General features: G+C 35.2%; 1 protein-coding gene across 1 annotated transcript in view; it reads left to right on the top strand.

The window, feature by feature from the left end:
- LOC114332968 (uncharacterized) overlaps nt 1-13,660 on the top strand; it is a 59,603-nt gene extending 45,943 nt beyond the window's left edge. The window contains exon 5 of the mRNA XM_028282776.1: nt 13,186-13,660. Coding sequence (XP_028138577.1) covers nt 13,186-13,597 — 412 coding nt within the window. The 3' untranslated portion in view covers nt 13,598-13,660. The remainder of the gene's footprint in view (nt 1-13,185) is intronic.
- Nucleotides 13,661-20,589: the final 6,929 nt, after the last annotated feature.

The following is a 20,589-nucleotide window of genomic DNA, read 5'->3' as shown; positions in this document are numbered from 1 at the left end:
AGAAGATGTTCGTACAATTTGTTCGTCCCGTTCTTAAACAATTTTCCGGGTATATCCCATTATCCAGGTGCTTAGTTCCTCTTCAGCTGTTTACATACATTTTTAAATTCTTTTGTTGTAAATCTTATTGCTCCAATGCTCCAATAACGGACTTAACATAAATGCAACAAAGACAAAGTTACTTGTGGTTAGTAAACAAGACGTCGGCCCTATGCAACTAATTGTCAATGATGAATCAATAACAAAAGTTAACCATTTTAAATACCTAGGATGTTGGATAAACGAGACACTAAATCCGGATGAAGAAATTAAAACTCGTATAGAAATTGCAAGAGGAGCATTGATGAAACTTAGATATATTCTGAGCAACTCTCAGCTGAACTTACAACTAAGAATCAAGTTCCTAAAATGTTATGTGTATCCTGTATTACTATATGGATGTGAAACCTGGATCATGAAGGTTAACATGATGAACAAATTAGAAGCCTTTGAGATGTGGTCGTATCGTAGAATGCTCAGAATATCTTGGGTTCAACGCATTTCAAACAGAGAAGTCTTAAACAGAGTAGGTCAAGGCGAAGGTGACTTAATGAAGATGATAAAAAAGAGAAAACTTGAATATCTGGGGCATATAATGAGAGGTAGCAGATACAGGATGCTGCAGTTAATACTCAATGGAAAGATCGACGGAAAAAGGGGAATTGGTCGAAAGAAATATTCATGGCTCCGAAACCTTCGTCAATGGACTGGCTTTTCAGCAGATCAATTGTTACATGCCGCACAAGATCGAGAACGATATCGGCAAATTGTTATGGAAGCTACCCACGCCTAAAAATTTGGGCACGGTACTTAAAGAAGAAGAAGAAATCTTATTGCAATTCTATCTTTGCTTTGGTTTTCCTATTCTCGAAGTTTGACTCTATTCTCTACCAAAAGTTCTTTGAAATAGTTTTCCCAGTCATCAGGTTTTATGCTTTTTATTACGTTTTTATTATTATTTTTTTCTCAAATTTTTTATCAATTTCCAGCTTTCTGTGCTTCTGATTTCCCCTAGATAAGTATCTTTTCTTAGATAGTAGTTTCTTTCCCAAGAAAAATTTCTTCCTTTCTTACACATTTTTCTTCGTACATCTGCTTGTTTTTCTTTATACTTAATTTATTTTATCTTGTAATGATGTGTAGCTTAAATATTAATGGTATAGTTATCTTCTACATTTTATTTCTTCCTCTACGTCTTTTTCCATCAGTATGGTTTGTTGATTATTTTCTTCTGCAGATATTTTCTTGTTGCATACTTCACACTGAATATTGTATATTTTGGGAGTAAAATTATTATGATAACTAAATTTAACGTTTTTGTGTTAATGTTTTCATTTTTAATATTTCCTTGATGTCTCCTTGTAAGATACTAGTACACTTTAGAAAACCAAAAATAAGCATTTTTTCAAGAATTTTTTGCTTAGAAGCTTTATTAAAAATGAAGTTAAGACTTTTTACATATTAATATGTAACTCTTACAGAGTACAAAAAATATAAATTTTTTTATTTATGCACGTACACTAATATTGTAGAGGGCGCCAAACTCAAGGCTTCGAAAAAAAAGTAGTTCCGATGGCGGACAGTTAATCTCATGATTGGGATCACTGAAACAAAAAATTCGTACAGCATTTGAAAAAGAAAAGTATCTTACTTAAAAATTTACCACCGTTAGTAAAAATTCCTCAAAAAAATTTTTACGGAAATTTGAAAAAAAATTTTGAAAAAATCGAACTTTTTTTTTAGTTTTTCATGGTTAAAAAATAATATTTTTTTTCCAAATTGTGGTAAATTATCACGTAAGAAACCTTCCTTTTTCAAATGCCGTACGGTTTTTTTGTTTCAGAGATCCCAATCCTGAGATTAACTGCCCACCATCTATTTTTGAGGACTCCACTTTGGCGCCCTCTACAATATCAGTGTACGTGCACAAATAAAAAGATATATTTTTTGTACTTTCTAAGAGTTAGATATTAACATGTAAAAAGTTTTATGTTCATTTTTAATAAAGGTTATGAGAAAAAAAGTTTTGAAAAGAATGCTTATTTTTGGTCTTCTAAAGTGTACTAGTACCTTAAGAGCACACAATAGCGATCAACAGGTAGCAACAAACGCGGTCCAAGATTGCGAAAGTTCTGCGAACTTTTAAAACTGAGGCAACAGTGCGTCGGTAATTCGACACTGACAATGACGTTTATACTATCGAAAACAATAATTTTTATACACATAGGCGCGAAATGTTGACAAGTCAACGACGTTCGATTTCTTGTTATAAAAAAATCGATTTTTAGTAGTTCCAATGTGACACAAAATCTAGGCACGGAACAAAAAAGTTTATTTGAAGAAAGTGTATTTTTTTGTCTTTCTTAATGGCGGTACAGGCTCCTTTTTTCAATATTTTATTTAGTTATAGAGTAATTTCCACATACTAACATATTTCTGAAATTGGGCTCTGTACCGCCATTCTTTATTATATTACGAATATATGTGCCAAATAGCTCGACAAAATATTCAAAATTAGAGCCGTAATCTTGGAACGCGTTTGTTGCTACCTGTTGATGGCTACTGTTTCCTCTTAACTAATAATTATAAAGATGGATAATGAAACTGTCTTGTCACAAATTTACTGTTGTTCATCGTAGTGGTTCTTTGAATGTAGTAGCTGATTCTCTTTCAAGAATTCCTGAAGCATCTCAAGTTTCTCTATTGAATTTGCCTGATTTAAAAACAGATGCTTGGTATAAAAATATGATAGCAAAAGTTACAGATAATCCTGATTTATATCCTGCTTTTAAGGTTCAAGATAATGTACTTTATAAACATGTTTTTTCTAAATCTAAATTTTCTGAATCTACTCCAGAATGGAAAATTTTTGTTCCTGCTCCACATAGGAAGGAAATTTTACATATGTATCATGATGATCCTACAGCTGCTCATTTAGGTGTCTTTAAAACCCTTTCTAGGATTTCAGAACTTTATTACTGGCGTAAAATGAGATCTTTTGTTGTGAACTATGTTCATAAATGTGAAGTTTGTGCTTCTTGTAAGCCTAGTAACTTACCTCTAGCTGGTTTTATGGGACAATATCGTGATATTAATTTTCCTTTTCAATTTTTATCTGCTGATTTACTTGGTCCGTATCCTAGATCTAAAAGTGGAAATCGTTTTCTTTTAGTTGTTGTTGACTGGTTTACAAAGTTTATGTTTGTACCGGGTGTCCCAATAAGAATGGCTCTCGGCCATATCTCAGGAACCGTTTATAGTAGAGCTTTGAAATAAAAAATATAATAACAAAAGTTGCCTCAGGAAAAGCCTGGAAATTATTTTCATAATTGTGGGTCCACCGCTAGAGGGCGTAATTGAATATCAAAAATAAAAAAATCTAAATTTTACAAAATTTTCCTAATGAAGGGGCACTGGAAATCCGATTATTGTATTCTTCATCAAATTCTGCGCATATTTGATTTAACAAGTTTAACTCTACCTTTGCAAATAAGAGGTGGGGGTGAGTGGGAACCTTGTTATGAAAAAATGGCTATAAGTCCGGTTCTGCTAAATCAAATTTTGAAAACTGGGTCTTGTTGAAGACAGATCTTTTTCTTCAATGTAATCGTGATAATTTTGAACTATCCTAATAAGTAATAAACCAGCTGGGAGGCGTTATTTAATTTTTTTCAGAAATCTAGTTTTCTTTGGAAAATATTAAATACATGTATGAATTTTTAATCATACTTTATAAAATTAGATTAAATTCGCAATAGAATAGTGGAAACCGCATGTCGATACCTTTTTTTTATCTCAAGATATCTCGAGAAACGTGTAAATTTTAAACATAACTGTTACTATCACCGGTAAACTAAGTTAATGAAAAGTAGTGCTGTGGAAAAAAACAAAATAACATTTTCCAGATGTCAACGTATAAAAATAGAATTAATTAAAACAACAATATAAAGAGAAACAATACTATTAAAATTAAATATAACACAGAACAAAAAGAACTACTTAGTGACGACCTAAATATTCAAATTGTTGCCCATCATACACTACTCTAGAATACATTATCAAGAGAATACTAAACGCCATTCAAAGCATATCGAGAGCAGAAATTGAGACTGCTGTTCAATCTACTCTTGAAAGAGTAAATGTTTGCAACGAAAATGATGGGCAAAAATTTGAAAATTTATGTCATCACTAAATAGTTGTTTTTATTTCTTTGTAATAGGGCTTTTCAACGCTTCTCATTTGTTTCGATCCTCTGTCATATGCCGTATAATCCGTGTATAATATTAATATACGAGATATGAACGAGGCTCGAAACAAATGAGAAGCGTTGAAAAGACCTAATATACGTTGACAGCTGGAAAATGTTTCTTTGTTGTTTCCATAGCATACTACTTTTAATGAATTTCGTTTACCGGTGACAGTAACAGTTATGTTTTTAAATTTACACGTTTTGTAAGATATCTCGAGATAGAAAAAAGGTATTAACATGCGGTTTTCGCTATTCTGTTGCTAATTTTGTCTAATTTTGAAATGTGGTATTAAAAATGCATATTTGTATTTAATATTTTCCAAGGAACACTAGATTTCTGAAAAAAATTAAATAACGCCTTCTAGCTGGCATATTACTCAGTAAGTTGGTTCGAAATCATAACTTTTACATTGACGAAAAAGATTTGTCTTCAACAAGACCAAGTTTGCAAAATTTGATTAAGCAGAACCGGACTCACAGCCAGTTTTTCATAACAAGGTTCCCACTCACCCCCACCTCTTATTTCCAAAGGTAGACCTAAACTTGTCAAATCAAATATGCGTAGAATTTTATGAAGAATACGACGATCGGATTTCCAGTGCCTCTTCATTGGGAAAATTTTGTAAAATTTAGATTTTTTAATTTTCGATATTCAATTACGCCCTCTAGCGGTGGTCCCACAATTATGAAAATAATTTCCAGGCTTTTCCTGAGGCAACTTTTGTTATAAAATTTTTTATTTCAAAGCTCTACTATAAACGGTTCCTGAGATATGGCCGAGAGCCATTCTTATTGGGACACCCGGTACATCCTTTGGCTAATGCTACTTCTAAAGCTATTGTCAAGTTTATTGAAAATCAAATTTTTCTAATTTTTGGTGTACCGCAAATCTTTGCAGTTGATAATGGAAAACAATTTGTTTCCAATGATTTTAAAACTTTGATGGAAAACTACAAGGTACAAAAAATTTGGTATAATGCTAGATACTTCCCTCAGATTAACCCTACTGAACGAGTTAATAAAACGATTGTTACTGCAATCAGATCTTTCATCCAAGACGATCATAAAGATTGGGACAAGGAAATTTTTAAAATAGCCCAAGCCATTCGTCTAGCTAAACATGAAGTAACTCAATTTTCTCCTTCATTTTTGACGTTTGCTAGAAACATTCCTGTTGATGATTCATTCTTTGGTGCTATTAAAGAAACATCTAATAATATTGTTAACATCAATAATAAATTGTTTGATCCCAAGCCTTTAGAGAATATGTCTCCTATCTTTGATGAGGTTCAGAAAAGAATACGTCACTCTTACAATATCAACACTAAACGCTACAATCTTCGTAGACGTGATGTAACATTTCATGTAGGTGATAAAGTCTGGAAGAAAAATACCATTCTTTCAAAAGCTGTGGATGATTTTTCTGCTAAATTAGTTCCCAAATTTATTCCATGTATTATAAATAAAGTTTTATCTCCTTTGGTATATAATCTTAAGGATCTAGATGGTAAAGACCTTGGCAATTTTCATGTGCAAGATATTAAGTTGAATGTTACTGATTCTAGTGATGATGAGTCTCAATAATTTTGTTTAATATGGTAAAGCAATATTTCTTATTGTATATCTTTATATTATAGCATTTTGTCTGATTATGATAAACATATTAACCTTTTTCATTTGACAATACCCTTGTTTAGATTGGTATTATTTCACCTTGGGTAATTTTTTTGATATTGATACAATTAAAAGCCTCATCCGGCACTTGTAAGTTGTTTATGGCATATATATTGCTGCATAGACACCTAGTGTTTTTATTTTCCTAGGATACATGATATTCTGAGGATATTATGGGCCAGATCACATGAATCTGTGTAGTGAGAATAAGATTTATTATGTATCCATTATCTTTCTTTCATTACTAACCTACTTTTAGTCTTTTAGGCCTTGTTTTATGCAGTTACTGTAACTCTTTTGTGTAGAACTTAGTCATATTTGACATATCAGTACAGTTAGTACATTTTTTTGAGGTGTTTATCAATAATTACATTTGCATTTTATTATTTATATGCTTTTACTCATATCGTTATGTGATTATTATCCAGATTTAGCCATACGGCTCACACTCCCTCTGAGGGGAAAATTGACTCATCCCAGATACCTACGGTATCAAAAGGATTGAGCTCTGGTGGGACTCTTTCCGTGTTATCGAGCCCTAGGTGACTTGGAATGCAGGTGTATCTCCCAAAAATTTTCTTACACTTCTGGCCGTCGCAAGTAGTACAGCTTTCTGCATGGTCTTATAGATATGTTCATTGAGACCCAGCTTTTTTATGCTTTCGAGGAGGGTCTTCGGAATGACTCCAGTAGTAGACATAACAATAGGTATCGTCTGCGTACTTTGCATTCTCCATTGTCTCCGTATTTGAATTTCCAGATCTCTATACTTGGCGATCTTTTCAGTAAATTTACTACGTAAATTATTGTTGTTAGGTATCGCCACATCAATTAGTGTTGTTTGTCTTGTTAATTTATTAACTAGTACGAGATCTGGTCTATTATGTGCCACTGTTTGGTCTGTGAGCACACTGCGGTCCCAGTATAGCTTGTAGTTGCCATCCTCAAGCATACTCTCAGGAACGTATTGATAATATGGGAGATGGTCCGTTTGGAGAAGTCCCAGCTTGTTAGCTATCTCTTGATGAAGGATTTTTCCCACTGCGTCATGCCGTTCCTTGTATTCAGTTGCAGCAAATGCCTGGCAGCCCCCTGTAATATGTTGGATGGTTTCTTGGGCTTGACATCCATATCGGCATCTGTCGTTTTGAACCTGAGGGTCTTTGACGATATATTTCAGGTAATTACTGGTTGGTATAACCTGATCCTGAATTGCCAGTAATGAACCCTCCGTTTCAGGGAACATCTTTCCTGATGTCAACCAATAGTTCGACGCTATATTGTCGACATAGTCTTGGCTAACTTCATTGGGATGTCGCCCGTGCAGAGGTTTACCCATCCAGGTGCGCAGTTTTTCGTCCTTAGTAAGGTGGTTTATGCGCATTTCTGGTTCCCTCAATTTGACCGGTGTTGTGTCATCTACTGCGCAAATTGCGCGGTGTAGAGTAGATGTCTCAGCCTGCATCTGAAAATAAGTTCTTAAATTAGCAATCTGTTTATCTAATTGCTCACCTATATCCATATGTCCTCTTCCTCCTAAATACCGGGGTAATGTCGTTCGCGCTACTGCACTTTTAGGGTGGTGTTTTTGTGCCTTTGTGAGGTGTGTTCGTACTTTTCGCTGAAGATTTTCTATATCCGTTTTTGTCCACTTAACAATACCAAATGAATAGCTAAGCGCGGAACAAGCGTAGGTGTTCAGTGCCTTAAACAAATTTTTACTGTTAAGCTGTGAACGAAGTAGCTGTTTTACCCTTCTTATAAACTCAGTAGTTATCTCAGTTTTCATTTGCTTATGGTCAATTTTCCGCGCCTGCTTTACTCCAAGATATTTGTACATATCGTTATCGCCCATGGCCTGAATGTTCTGGCCATTTTGCATATCGAATCCACCGGGCTGTACCTTTCCTCTGACTATATTCAAAACACGGCACTTGTCTAGACGGAACTGCATACTAATATCATTAGAGAATGTTTCTACAGTTTTTAGCATCTCTTCTAGGTGTTCTCGAGTGGAAGCCATTACTTTCAAATCATCCATATACAACAGATGATTGAGCTTCGCTACTACAGTATTATTGCTTTTAATGCTAAAACCTGAGTCAGTGGAGTTTAATAGCTGGGAAAGGGGGTTCAAAGCTAAACAGAACCACAGTGGACTCAACGAGTCTCCTTGAAACAGGCCCCGGTTGATTGCGATATTTTCGGTTTCAATATTTTTTTCACCAGGTATTTGGAGGTGAATTTTAGTCTTCCAATCTCTCATTATATGCCTTAAAAAGGTCACTATGTTATCATCGACTTTGTATATTTTCAAAATATCTATTAGCCATTCATGCGGTACTGAATCAAAGGCCTTTTTATAGTCAATAAAAGCAGTAAAAAGGTCCCTTTTTTTAGTGAATGCCTGGTTAGAAATGACTGAATCGATGATAAGCTGTTCTTTGCAACCCATGGAACCCTTAGCGCATCCTTTCTGTTGAGGCTCTATGATATCGTTTAGAGCACAGTGTTGGTAGATACGCCGGGTTACACAGGATGTGACCAATTTATACAAAGTTGGAAGACAAGTAATTGGGCGGTACTTGGATGGATCTTGGGTGTTATTTTGATCCTTGGGTATTAAATAAGTAGTTCCCTGAGTTAGAAATGATGGTAATTCCTGCGGATTAGAAATAACATGATTAATTAACGTTGATAAGCACTCATGAATACTCCAAAACTTTTTAAGCCAGAAGTTCTGAACTCCGTCTGGTCCAGGAGATTTCCAGTTATGAAGCTCTTTGATGACATTTGAGACTTCTTCAGTCGTGAATGGTTCGTAGTTAGCAGTGACGTAGTGGTGACAGTTGTGCGTCGTATCTTCTATCCAGCCAGCATTGTTGTTAAAAGCAGCTGGCGTGGAAAGTTGATTTCCCCAAAACTCATGAATTTCTTCTTGGCTTGGGTAAGACTTGTCGACACTTTCTACGGTGGAATTGAGTTTTCGGTAAAACGCCTTCTCAGAGTTCTCAAAAAGTGCATTGTCACATTTTCGGTTGTTACTAACTTTATACCTTCTTAATCGTCCTGAATAGACGGAGAGTTTTTGTTTTAATGTATCCAGACACTGTTGGGCTGTGTTATTTTCTGGATCGTATCTCGAGTGTCTTGCAGTGCTCCGCATTATTTCTTCAGCTCTCTTAATGACTTTTCTACTTGTTACACCTCTTATATATTCTGTGACTTGACCAATATCCCTACGCAGTAATTCAATTTTTCCGAGAAGTCTTTTTTCCCATGGTGCAATTCTGTTACCAGTCCTTCCGTTATTAGTACCCCGTCGTGTTCTGATCTTAACGCCCATTACATTGGCAATTGCTGTTGCTGCACAATAGATTAGCATATGCAGATATTCCAATGTGTGGGCTTCTACGACATAATTGGGTAGGACTTCAGTGTTCACAATTTGTAACAGCGCACCTAGTTTCTTACAAGAGTTTATTCGTGGTAGCGGTGGTCTGCTAAGTGGATTTGTTCCATTAAACTCTTGTACGGCACGAGCCATTTCGTTTTCTAGACTATGGCGCCACTCGTTGTTTTCCTGCTGTGTATTGTCAGGTTGAGTTTCTGGTATGGGAATCTCAGGAATCTGCTCCTCAAGGATTTCATTAGGGATTTGATCTAAAACTAGCTCTTGGTTATTAATCTCCCGTTCGACTTCGCTTTTGATGGCATCGCGTCTAGTCTCTGGGATAAGATTATTTCTTATGATTACCCGGTATTGATCTGATACTCTTTGCTCCGATACTTGAATATCTGGGTACTCCCTGTAAAATTCGGCATACAGCTGTTGTCTGTAGCCGATCGTTTCTTGACCGAGGTTTGTCACCTTATAATAGAAGCGCAAAATGCTTTCATTGATGGACACAGTCCATTTCATGCGCTGCCTCGGTCGTCCCGCTTGAGTGAGCGCCGGCTGATGATCCAGCGCAGCACCTTCGGCGGGTGGAGCTCTTGTTGTTATTTGGCTCGCTTGTGGTTGTGGTTGGGCTGTAGCTGATTGTATGACAGGGGCCCGCCTCCTCAACACCCTGCCACCGACGTCCCGCATGCTGTCACGTCCAGCGCCGGCTCCAGACGTGCCCTGGCGATCCCCAGGCAGCGATCCTAAACACAAATTATTATTCTCCATTCTCATGGGTGTGCATTTTATACCTACTGCCAGGTGTCAGTTTTTGTTCCACGGCAAGTATTCCTGCTACTCTCTGGGTATTGGCGCTACGAATACCCAGAAAGCATCCCCCATTCGCAGGGGGCCGCGCCTGATAGAAGAACTGACAAAAAACTCCCACAGGTAATTATTATTATTATTATTATTATTATTACCTGACTTTAGGTACTCAACCTATTCAGAGTACTTGGTATATTCTTTGAGATTCATTCAACATTTTGTTTCGACAGTCTTCATTTTGACTATTCCTTTATTTGCGATATTATCTCTATTTTATATATTTGCCTTACTTTATGTATTTGCCTTTAACGTATATACTTATTTGATTTGACTTTAATAAATATAAATCAGACTTCATACTATGTGTATAGTATGTTGTCTTGCAAAGGAAGTCGTTGTACTTCCGAAGAAGAATTTCTGAAGACAGAATTCTTCAGCAATGCATATCTGAATATGTCAGATGCATTGTCCCCTTTGTTATTATTTTTTTTTATTGTGGGCCTGAGCTTTGGTGCAGATGTACATTCGTACCACTGGATCTTCCTTCAATGGTAGATTGTCTCCAGGGTATGGCGTCGGGGGGTCCATGGCACCATAGGATTGTCGTCTCTGAGGAGCGCTGTCGTGGTTTAACCGTGGGTTATGGGCTACTGCGTTCGTGCCAACATGGTTTCAATCGCTCCTTTGGTATGGTCCATGTACAGTACCAAGGTCTCCAGATTCTCCGATTATTTTAAATTTATCCCTCCAATATTTTTAGTTTGATGGATACTAAAATCCATTGGGTAATATTCAATGTTGGATAATTGAATATTCCCCTGAGCGTTTCCCTCAAAAACTGTATATTATATTAATTATTAAATTTTATTAAAAAAAAAAACATACTGTACCATTTTACTGGTTACGTTATAACAGTACCTTATTTAATTTCAGTTTAATGAATACTAAAATTCATTGAATAATTTTTTATTTTGTTTTTTTTCTCTCCAGAGATATTCTCTGTAGTCATTATTAATTATAAATTACTAATTTTAGTGTGATGAATACTGCAATTCATTGGGTAATGTTTTTTATTTTCCCCAGAGTAACATCTGAAAATTATCTTTATACTTTAAAACTTTTTGATTCATAATTTAAATTCAATATATTCGTTAACTTAATAAATTTATTATGAGTATTTATTTTTGATTTGTTCTTAACGATTACTACTATACAGTGCTAGTCAAAAGTCCGTACCCCCCTCGTATCTTTTGAACGGTTATACCTATAATAGTGAAATTTGGAGGGAGGAAACAAACGGACGTAAGCTTCTTAACTAGTTATGACAGGTGACGTAATAGTGACAGATGACTTTACAGCGCCACTGTCACAGATAATTTTAAATGGGATCTTATGACAAGTGACACATCATTTGAAAGGTATTGAAAATACCTATTCAGACATACTAATTTTGTTTGAGTTTAAGCTAATTTTGATGAATAAATGAAATAATATAAAATTGTAGTTTCGCATTTAATAAATAAAAATTCTAAATTCCAACCATGACTACTTGTCAAAAAGGTTGATGTTGTCGTAAAAACTACTAGAGAATTGAAAAACGTCAACTTTTTTGACAAAAAAACCATAGGCGGACATTTGAATTTTTATTAATTAAATGCGAAACTACAATATTATGTTTATTTAATTTATTCACCAAAATCAAAATCAACTTAATGAAAATGCAGAATGGAGCCAATAAAACAATAATATTTAACTAATCGTGTTTATTTTTCATAAAAGACATAATTAAAGTATCAAAAAATAATTTACAAAAGCTTGCCGAAACTTTACAGATCAGAGATTATACTTATCGATGGCACTTGGTATCTGTCTGCGGGTTCTTGGTGTCTTGCTGTTGTTCTGCAACGGGCTCTGGCGACGTGGATGTTCTGGCCACCAGGCCCACAGGTGTTGGATGGTTGTTAGGAGTCTATACCATGTACTATCGCTGCATCGCCGGCGACATTGGGGGCTCCAGCTTGAAGAAGTCCTCCCACGGAGTAAAGGGTTGTTCAGGTTTCTATTATTTGTCCAGAAAACTAGAATACATACAGGTACATTAGACACCAAGAATAAATGAAAGATGTCCTTGCCATTCCAAGAAATAATCCAGAAATGTTGCAGAAAGGCAAGGTTAAACAAAATGAATAGTATAAAATAATGTTAGTAGTTAAATAGTTGTGGATTACTACATACGAAAAGTAAGGTTAGATAGGAACATAAAAAAGATTACGGATATAAGCTTAGAAAAATGTGTACATTTATATTTAAACACTTACCCCAATTAAGAACGTCTGTTTGAAAATGTGGCTATGAGGCCAGACATTGCCTTAAGTAGATTTTAGAATTTAATGAAAAAATATTCTTCATTTTGACAAAGAGAAAGGGTTCACTTGACATTGACAGAGTTGGTGAGTGGGGGCTTAAAATTTGAAACGAGAAACGACAGTGCGAAGTCACTGTCATGAATCACAGAACGATTGAATAAGAATGTGAATTCTGAGATAGAACAAGAATGTTGAGATATACCTATAAATACCGAAAGAGGGCGCCAACCAATTTTTAACGGGAAAAAAAGGTAAAACAAATAGAAGAGGATTATTATTAAAGAACTATTAAAGAAAATAGAATAAAATAATTATTTGAAAATAAAATAGCAAAGATGTGACGTTTGTAACGTTACAACGTTAGTCACTGAATATTTAATACTATAAATCAACCACAATGAATTGTAATAAAAATAACCTATCTTGTTTTGACGTTTAGATTTTCAATCTGGAAATCGTTTTCAAAAAAAATCTAAAATAAAATTGTGAATAATAATTGATAACAGTGCTGTGTAAACCTGTTTTTTTATTATAGCTAATGCATTTTAGTGTTGTACCTAATTGTTTTTTTTTGTAAAAACTGATCTGTAACCATACAATCTTATTTATATTATTTTTATATTAATTTCTCCCCATTTTTTTAGAATAATTAATGAAAAGAGGAACGTCATGAATGGTATCTACGTATACATCTGGAGAACAACAACCAATGAAGGGGCAGCAAAAATAGGAGGACTCAAAATAATGTATCAAAACGGTGACAGTGTGGAAACTGGAAAAGCTACCGGCGAATCAAACTACGTGAATCTTAAAAAAACCTTCTTAAAGAAAGTTATCGTTTGGGGTGGAGAAGGAATCAACTGCATAGAGTTTTATTTATCAAACGGGAATGTAGAGTGTTTTGGAACGAAGGAAGGGTCTCCAAATAGTGCTAAATTTAAATTGTTGGGACACAAGATTGTTGGATTGTGTATGAAAACTGACATACCTGGATCAAATGGACAAGCAGTTAATATATCAGTAGCTTATCAGGTGCTTGAAAAACATGAATGTTAATTGAACAGTATTTTTAATAATTTGTAATACATTTTACAATGTAAATATATTTTTCAAAATTTTCTTCCTTGTTTATATTATTTTTCCAGTTTGCAATTTATTCCCACCTTGATAGCATATCCTTCTCCAAGAAATTTACGCACCACCTTAAAAATGGATCATTATTGATGTCTCGAATTTCCTAAACCTGCTCTCCGATTTAAGTGATGTTTCAATATTCCTTATTCTTTAACGATATCGCTATTATAATATTGATGCAAGACAGGTAAATTGTCATTGTACATAATACTTGTAATAACATAACATTGTAATAACACTTGATCATTAAGAAAAATACACCCATGGGTGTAACCGGCAACTCTAATGAAAATCTCATTAGAAATGCTGATTATACTCATGGGTGTAAGTCAAATTTACAGTAATTTTTGGCGATATGGCATTAAAAAACAAAAAATACAACACTTAAATCACAGGGCGAATGATATTTAAAAAAACACTTGACACAAAAACCAGTAGATCCAGTGCAAGCGTTGCAAACATAAATAGTTGCTTTTCTTATATTTTGCCTCCTGCGTACTAGGCACTCCTTCCTTAGGACTCGTTTTACCTTTTTTGAAATATCTCCTGTACCGTAATTTGCTTCAATGGTTTTTTCTATTTTTTCCAATTTGTGCTCTGTCTCATTTATCTGTTTACATTATGACTTAACGTACATAAGTTCGGCAGTCTAACAATCAAACTGTGTTTTTTCTTAAAGTTTGCAACATCCGGTGGAATGCTCTAGCATTTATATAATACTGAAATTAAAACCAAACTATAGCCTTACGTTTTTTTAATATTTGGTTTTTCGATTGAGTCGCTTATGTTGGATAATAAAAAAGTTAGGTACTTTAACAACTAGCCATGTTTTTTATCATTATATCCTCATTTTCAGATTAGTTTAATAAACAAGCATAAATTAGGCTATAAGAAATTAACAAGTTAAAAAATATCAAGAAATTAACAAATTAAAAGCCTCAGGTTTTGACAATATTCTTTCCGAATTCTAGATTAACTGCGGCAAATGTGCGAGAGAATGGATAGCCCACTTTTTCACGGACATTATGAAGACCGGTATCATACCACAGGAACTCAAACGCACGAAGGTCATTGTCATATTAAAACCAGGGAAACCAAATGATAATAACCCTAGGAATTACAGAGCAATAGCCCTACTATCGGTGACGTTTAAGCTTCTAGAGCGCCTTATCTACAATAGGATTAGCCCAAAGATGCTTGAAACAATACCGGTTGATCAGGCAGGTTTCCGACCCAAAAGAAGCTGCGCAGATCAGGTTCTTTCACTTACCACGTTTATTGAGGCAGGATTCCAGCGAAAACTTCAAACTGCAGCCGCATTCATAGACCTAACAGCGGCCTACGATACAGTCTGGAGAGAAGGCATGATATACAAGCTCCTCCGTACAATCCCCTGTAAATCCACCGCTCGAATAATCAACAGCATGCTAGTCGACCGAATGATTCAAGTGGTCATGGGATCTGACATCAGCACCACAAGGAAACTGAAGAATGGACTGCCTCAGGGATCTGTCCTGGCCCTTCTTCTCGTTAGCCTATACATCTTTGATATACCAGAAACCAGATCAAGGAAGTTTGGTTACGCCGATGACTGGGTCCTTGCAACAAGGTGTAAGTCATTTGAAGAAACAGAAGAAATCCTCACGGCGGACTTACACATAGTGGGAAAATATTTCCGTAAAGGGAGGCTCCAACCAAACGCTACGAAAACAGAGGTTTCCAGTTTCCACCTAAATAACAAGTTTGCAGGAAGAATACTCAATATTCAGTTCGAAAACACCACACTCGCCAACAATAAAACACCAAAGTACCTTGAGGTGACTCTTGACAGAACCCCATCATTCAAGGAACATCTGACAAAGACAGCGGAGAAACTTAAATCCAGAAACAACATCATCCAGAAATTGTGCGGCACAACATGGGGAGCATCGGCTTTCGCCTTGCGATCATCTGCCCTGGGCCTAGTCTTCTCAACTGCGGAATACTGCTCTTCAGCATGGCTTAACAGCCCACATATACACAAAGTAGATGCCCAATTGAATAATACAATGAGAATGATTGCTGGAGTTATCAAATCCACCCCTACGCAATGGCTCCCAGTACTGACCCACATTCCACCACCCAAACTACGACGTATACACGCACTCACTAGTGGGACGCAACAGCAAGTGACAGTAAGTGACTTGCTCTTGCGTTAAGTAAATTTCAATTTCCGACTTATCATCGACTTATTTCGTATGCTTTAACATTAAATGATGACGCACGGGTAAAGATTCAGGGACTCAACTCTAGAAGGCCCAAGATCACGAAGAACAAGATTGACCAAATTACAGCAATATGCAAAAGACCTATGCGTGGGTTGAAAGAAATGAGCAGAGGTGAGGACTGAAGAGTGAGAGAGATATGAGGTTGAATCGTCCTGTAGTTTCTCTGGGGTTAATGTTTCCTTTAATACCTCGTTAGTTGTTACTATACTGATTCCCCACTTCTCTTAAATTAGGTGTCTCTTGCTGGTTTGTTGCTCTTCGTTAGGTCTAAATGTTTGTTTCAGATTAACTAAGAATCTTTAAGACTTGCGATTAAGTCAAATAAATAAATGATCCCTTGAGGTGTTTGGTTGCTTTCCAGAGTAAACATTTGATGCTGTTATCATTTGTTAATTGACTTTAACAGGACATATTCATTTTTGATTTCCCTTACCGGTCATAATATTACTCAAAATTAACATTACTTAAATCTAGTTTTATCTTGTATGTTTTACTGAATTGTGTTTATAAAGTAAATTTTAAAGACTGCAATTTAACATATATTGGCCAAACACACCAATATATCCTTAGAAGGATTGTTGCGCACAAACGTATAATGCACAAACCAACAAATTAAACAACCTTACAGTCGGAAAAATTAAAGAATACCCATGCACGTTATAAATAACAAACGTTTGTTATAGAAAAAGACAGCAAATACAAAATAAGTGATTGATGTGATAGTTCATGGGTATTCTTTCATTTTTCCGAGTGTAGCTAAGCATTCTGTATAAAATATATATGCTTTCGACTTTGAAAATTTACGGATTTTGCAGATTGCGACGATTCCGCGGGAGCTGTATATGCTTTCTGTGGTTTTCCGGGTTTGATTCCGCGTTGAATAATTTTGGTTTTTAGAACAATCATTATTTTGACGACGTTTCGGCACGGTCGCACTGGCCATTGTCAAGTCAGGTAGTTCCGCTGCTCGCTGTGGCTTGAAGTAAACCGACTCTACTTTCATCATCTCATTGCTTGATTTGCTTGTCTAGAAAAATGCTTTAGAAGAAATGCGAACAATGTGTTTCCCTGTTTAGGATTTTGTCCTCTTCAGGGTTTGAATGAATGTTTAGTGTTGGCAGCAAAAGCAAACAGTCCGAAAAACACACTGGGGCAAGCGCCGTGTCCTGGTGTTCTTGGATCCTTGGTTATGCCGGACGGTGGTGTCCAGAAGGCTAAGAAGTCAACAGAGAAGAAAGTTTGATGGATTGTTGTCGGTTCCATAGACATTTACGTGTACTGTCCGTGCTTTGCTCTCGACCAGTCTCCCTAGAAACCATTGTACAACGACAGGCGAACCTGCGTCCCTCGTCGGCGGTCAGGAGGTGGCTTTGAGCGCAGCGTGGACAGTGAGCGTTCGAGTGGAGAAAATAGTTGCGGCTATTTTCTTGGGACGAACAGGTATAATTGTGCAATGAAGTTGGGAAACCGCAAAAAACCAACTTCTCCCTGTTCGGACTCTACTTTCTCGATACGGTCACTTATATAGTCGATCCTGACGCGCTTCCTTTGAACGGTGCTTGACTCTTGTTATATGTACGCCCTATATAGATTGGAGGGGCAAAAGGGATAAGATTCGTCGATGTCGTTGCCTGATTTATTTTGGTCTTTTTATTCAGCACCGTTTTCTATGTTGTAAGAAGCCTTTGAGCATCATCTTTTTGGTTTAGTTAGACTGTTAGGAATTTTTTATATTTCTATCGATTCTCTGATTTCATGTTTTTTTTATTTCTACGTTATCATCCTAGCTTGGTTCATTGCTTGGTTATTGTATGTCCTGTATTTGCGACATGTTGTGAATTGGATGACGTTTTTCTCCTTGTGATGGCATGTCAGTGTTCTTCTTGTTTAACATGGATTCTTCGGTTGGTCTGTCTGATGTACGACTTTTCACAGTACCCACATGAAATCTCATATACCCTTTGATTTTCTAACCATATTTGGGTTTTTGTTGTTGGTAAAAGAGTTGAGATTTTTCTTGTTAAATATCGTTTCTATTATCTCTCAACACTCTTCCTATTTTTAAACGCTTTTCTTTAGTTTAATCGTTTGTGTCAAATCTTTAGACGTTAATTTGACTGCCTTTTCTTCAATGCAAATGAATGAAAATTTGCAGACATATGCATTCGCGGGAACAATACACGAATAGTCAATAAACATTTTTTACGTTTATTAATTGTTTAAATAAAAAAAAAAGATTTTAATGGAAAATGCTTAAATTCTCTCGTTTTTTACAATGAAGAAACCTGAAACTTTTAAAGATTGTAGCCAATTATATGAACTATACATAATTTCACTTTTTACGTTAATTGCTTATGTTATGTTTCATAAATAAACAATAAAGTTTTACATTTTTTGCCGATTCCGACTACTTTTTATGTTTGTACATCATATGTTTTATACATATATTTTAATAAACATGACGATATATTTTAATGTTTAAAAAGTGTAAGACTAAAAAGTAAAAAATAAGAAAATATGAAAAAAAAAATTATGAAACGCTTTTCTTAAGTTACGAGTGACTAAAATTAAAAATATTATAAAAAATCAACTAAAAAGCAAAAAGTAAAAAAAATTCAACCTCTAAAAATCTAACACATTCGTTAGAAAAGCGTGGGGCCAAAACCATTTATTCGATGAAGGCGCGCCCCACGCTTTTCTTTAACCAATGTGTTAGATTTTTTAGAGTTTGATTTTTTTTTTATTTTTTGCTTTTTAGTTGATTTTTTATAATATTTTTAATTTTAGTCTCTCGTAACTAAAGAAAAGCGTGTCTTAATTTTTTTTTTCATATTTTCTTATATCTCTTGTACCCTTCACATATGGCAGAATGGTTTTGCCAATCGGTTTTTCGTCTTCTGGTGGGTCTTTAATTTTTCTTTAAGCGTTTTAAGGGTTTTCAATGGTATATGTTAGAAAGCCGTTTTTCTTAACGCTGTTTTCACATTATGCATTTCTTCATTTTGATGTTCTTGGTCTGTCAGTCTTTCTGATCTTTTAATCAAGGTTTTGATGACTTAATGTAGTTGTGCAGGATGATGATGTGAAGCAGCATGCATATATCTGTCGGTATGTATCGGTTTCCGATACACTGTATGGCATTCTGAGTAACTAAAAAACTTTGACGTTTCGATTTCCACTCCGGAAATCGTTTTCAAAAAAAAGATTGTTTAAGAATTGTGTTGAAACGATATAACCCCCGATATTGCTATTTCCGCCGAATTAAAAATCTGGTAGAGCAATATAATTTTTTAAATCTCAAAGAACAATAACAAGAACTTGGCAGGCCTTCATTTCAGAAATGAAACGCATTTACGCAAAAATTTCGAACTGTTTTCCCTATTTGTCACAGTCGACATTTTTCATAAAAAATACGCCAAAATTACGCGATTACTAAAAATGAAAAATCGCCCCAGAGCACTCTGACCCTTTCGTCGACCAAGAAAAATGAAAACCCATGTTTCCCTTCACTTTCCAGCGCCGCTATTCTTCACAGCCTCCATTCAGGCTTCCCTGATTCATCAGTCGCTTTATCATCACTTTAAAATGAGTTTTGGTATATCGTCCCATTCTTCCACCCTCCCCATACATCGCTTCCTGTTTTATTATGTCTTGTATAAATCCGTTTATTCTGATGGCCGTTTTATTTCCCGACTTGATATTAAATGAATTATTTGGGTTAGAGTTTCCGTATTTGAAATTAGGATTTGCATTGAGAGGACCGAGTAAGGGGAAATGCCCAGCAGATATTTCTTTTTGTCTGGACAGAACTCATCCAGTTTTAAAATACACTGTCAAAAATATGTATAGAGGGTGATTGATTAGTGGGGTAAAGCTCCGTAGATCCGTTATAGTAATACATAGTAGATATATGTAGATAGCGATAACAAAATTTGTAGTCAACTTTGAGCTTCCCATTACAAACTTAGTTAGAATATTACAGGGTGTTCGATAACATAGTGGCGGACCAAACTTATGTTTTTTAAATCGAATACCCTGTATTTTATTTTATATTCAAAACCTTTTTAACTTCTCCATTACAAAAATGTATTGGTGTGTTATACAGGGTATTTACAAAGTTATAACCAATTTTATATGAAAATCGTAACACGTTCAACTCCCTGTATAAATAAAAATAAGCACAGCGGCAATGGTTAATTGATGCCATATTTTTTTATTTATTGTCAAAATTTTCACAAATGATTGATATTGCTAATTTTTTTATATTGAATACAGCGTGAGTCAAAACGCAAGTACATTATTTTCTCAGTAATTTTAAATGGAACACTATATTGTATTGGATTTTATAATATGTATTTGTATTTTATATGTATTTTATATCACTATCGAAAAGTACCCTTACCGTACTTTAATTATTTGTATACAAAATTCCCTATGTCTAAATTTTGTAGTTTTCGAGATATTTTCATTTTTCCATGGACCAGTAGCGTGGCCACCCACGCTAAGGTGGGATGAAGGCTTAAGAATGAAGGTTATAAAATGCCTCCAACAACAACAAGATATGATATGAAAAATAGAATTCAAAGTGTATTTTGAAGTGTTAATTTACAAATGCTTCGTAGTGTAAGTAACTCATTCAATGACCTT

This window comes from Diabrotica virgifera, chromosome 1 (genome assembly GCF_917563875.1).
Source record: "Diabrotica virgifera virgifera chromosome 1, PGI_DIABVI_V3a".
Classification (NCBI taxonomy): Eukaryota; Metazoa; Arthropoda; class Insecta; order Coleoptera; family Chrysomelidae; genus Diabrotica; species Diabrotica virgifera.
The sequence above is the reverse complement of the archived record's forward strand: the minus strand, read 5'-3'. Positions and strand labels throughout refer to the sequence as shown.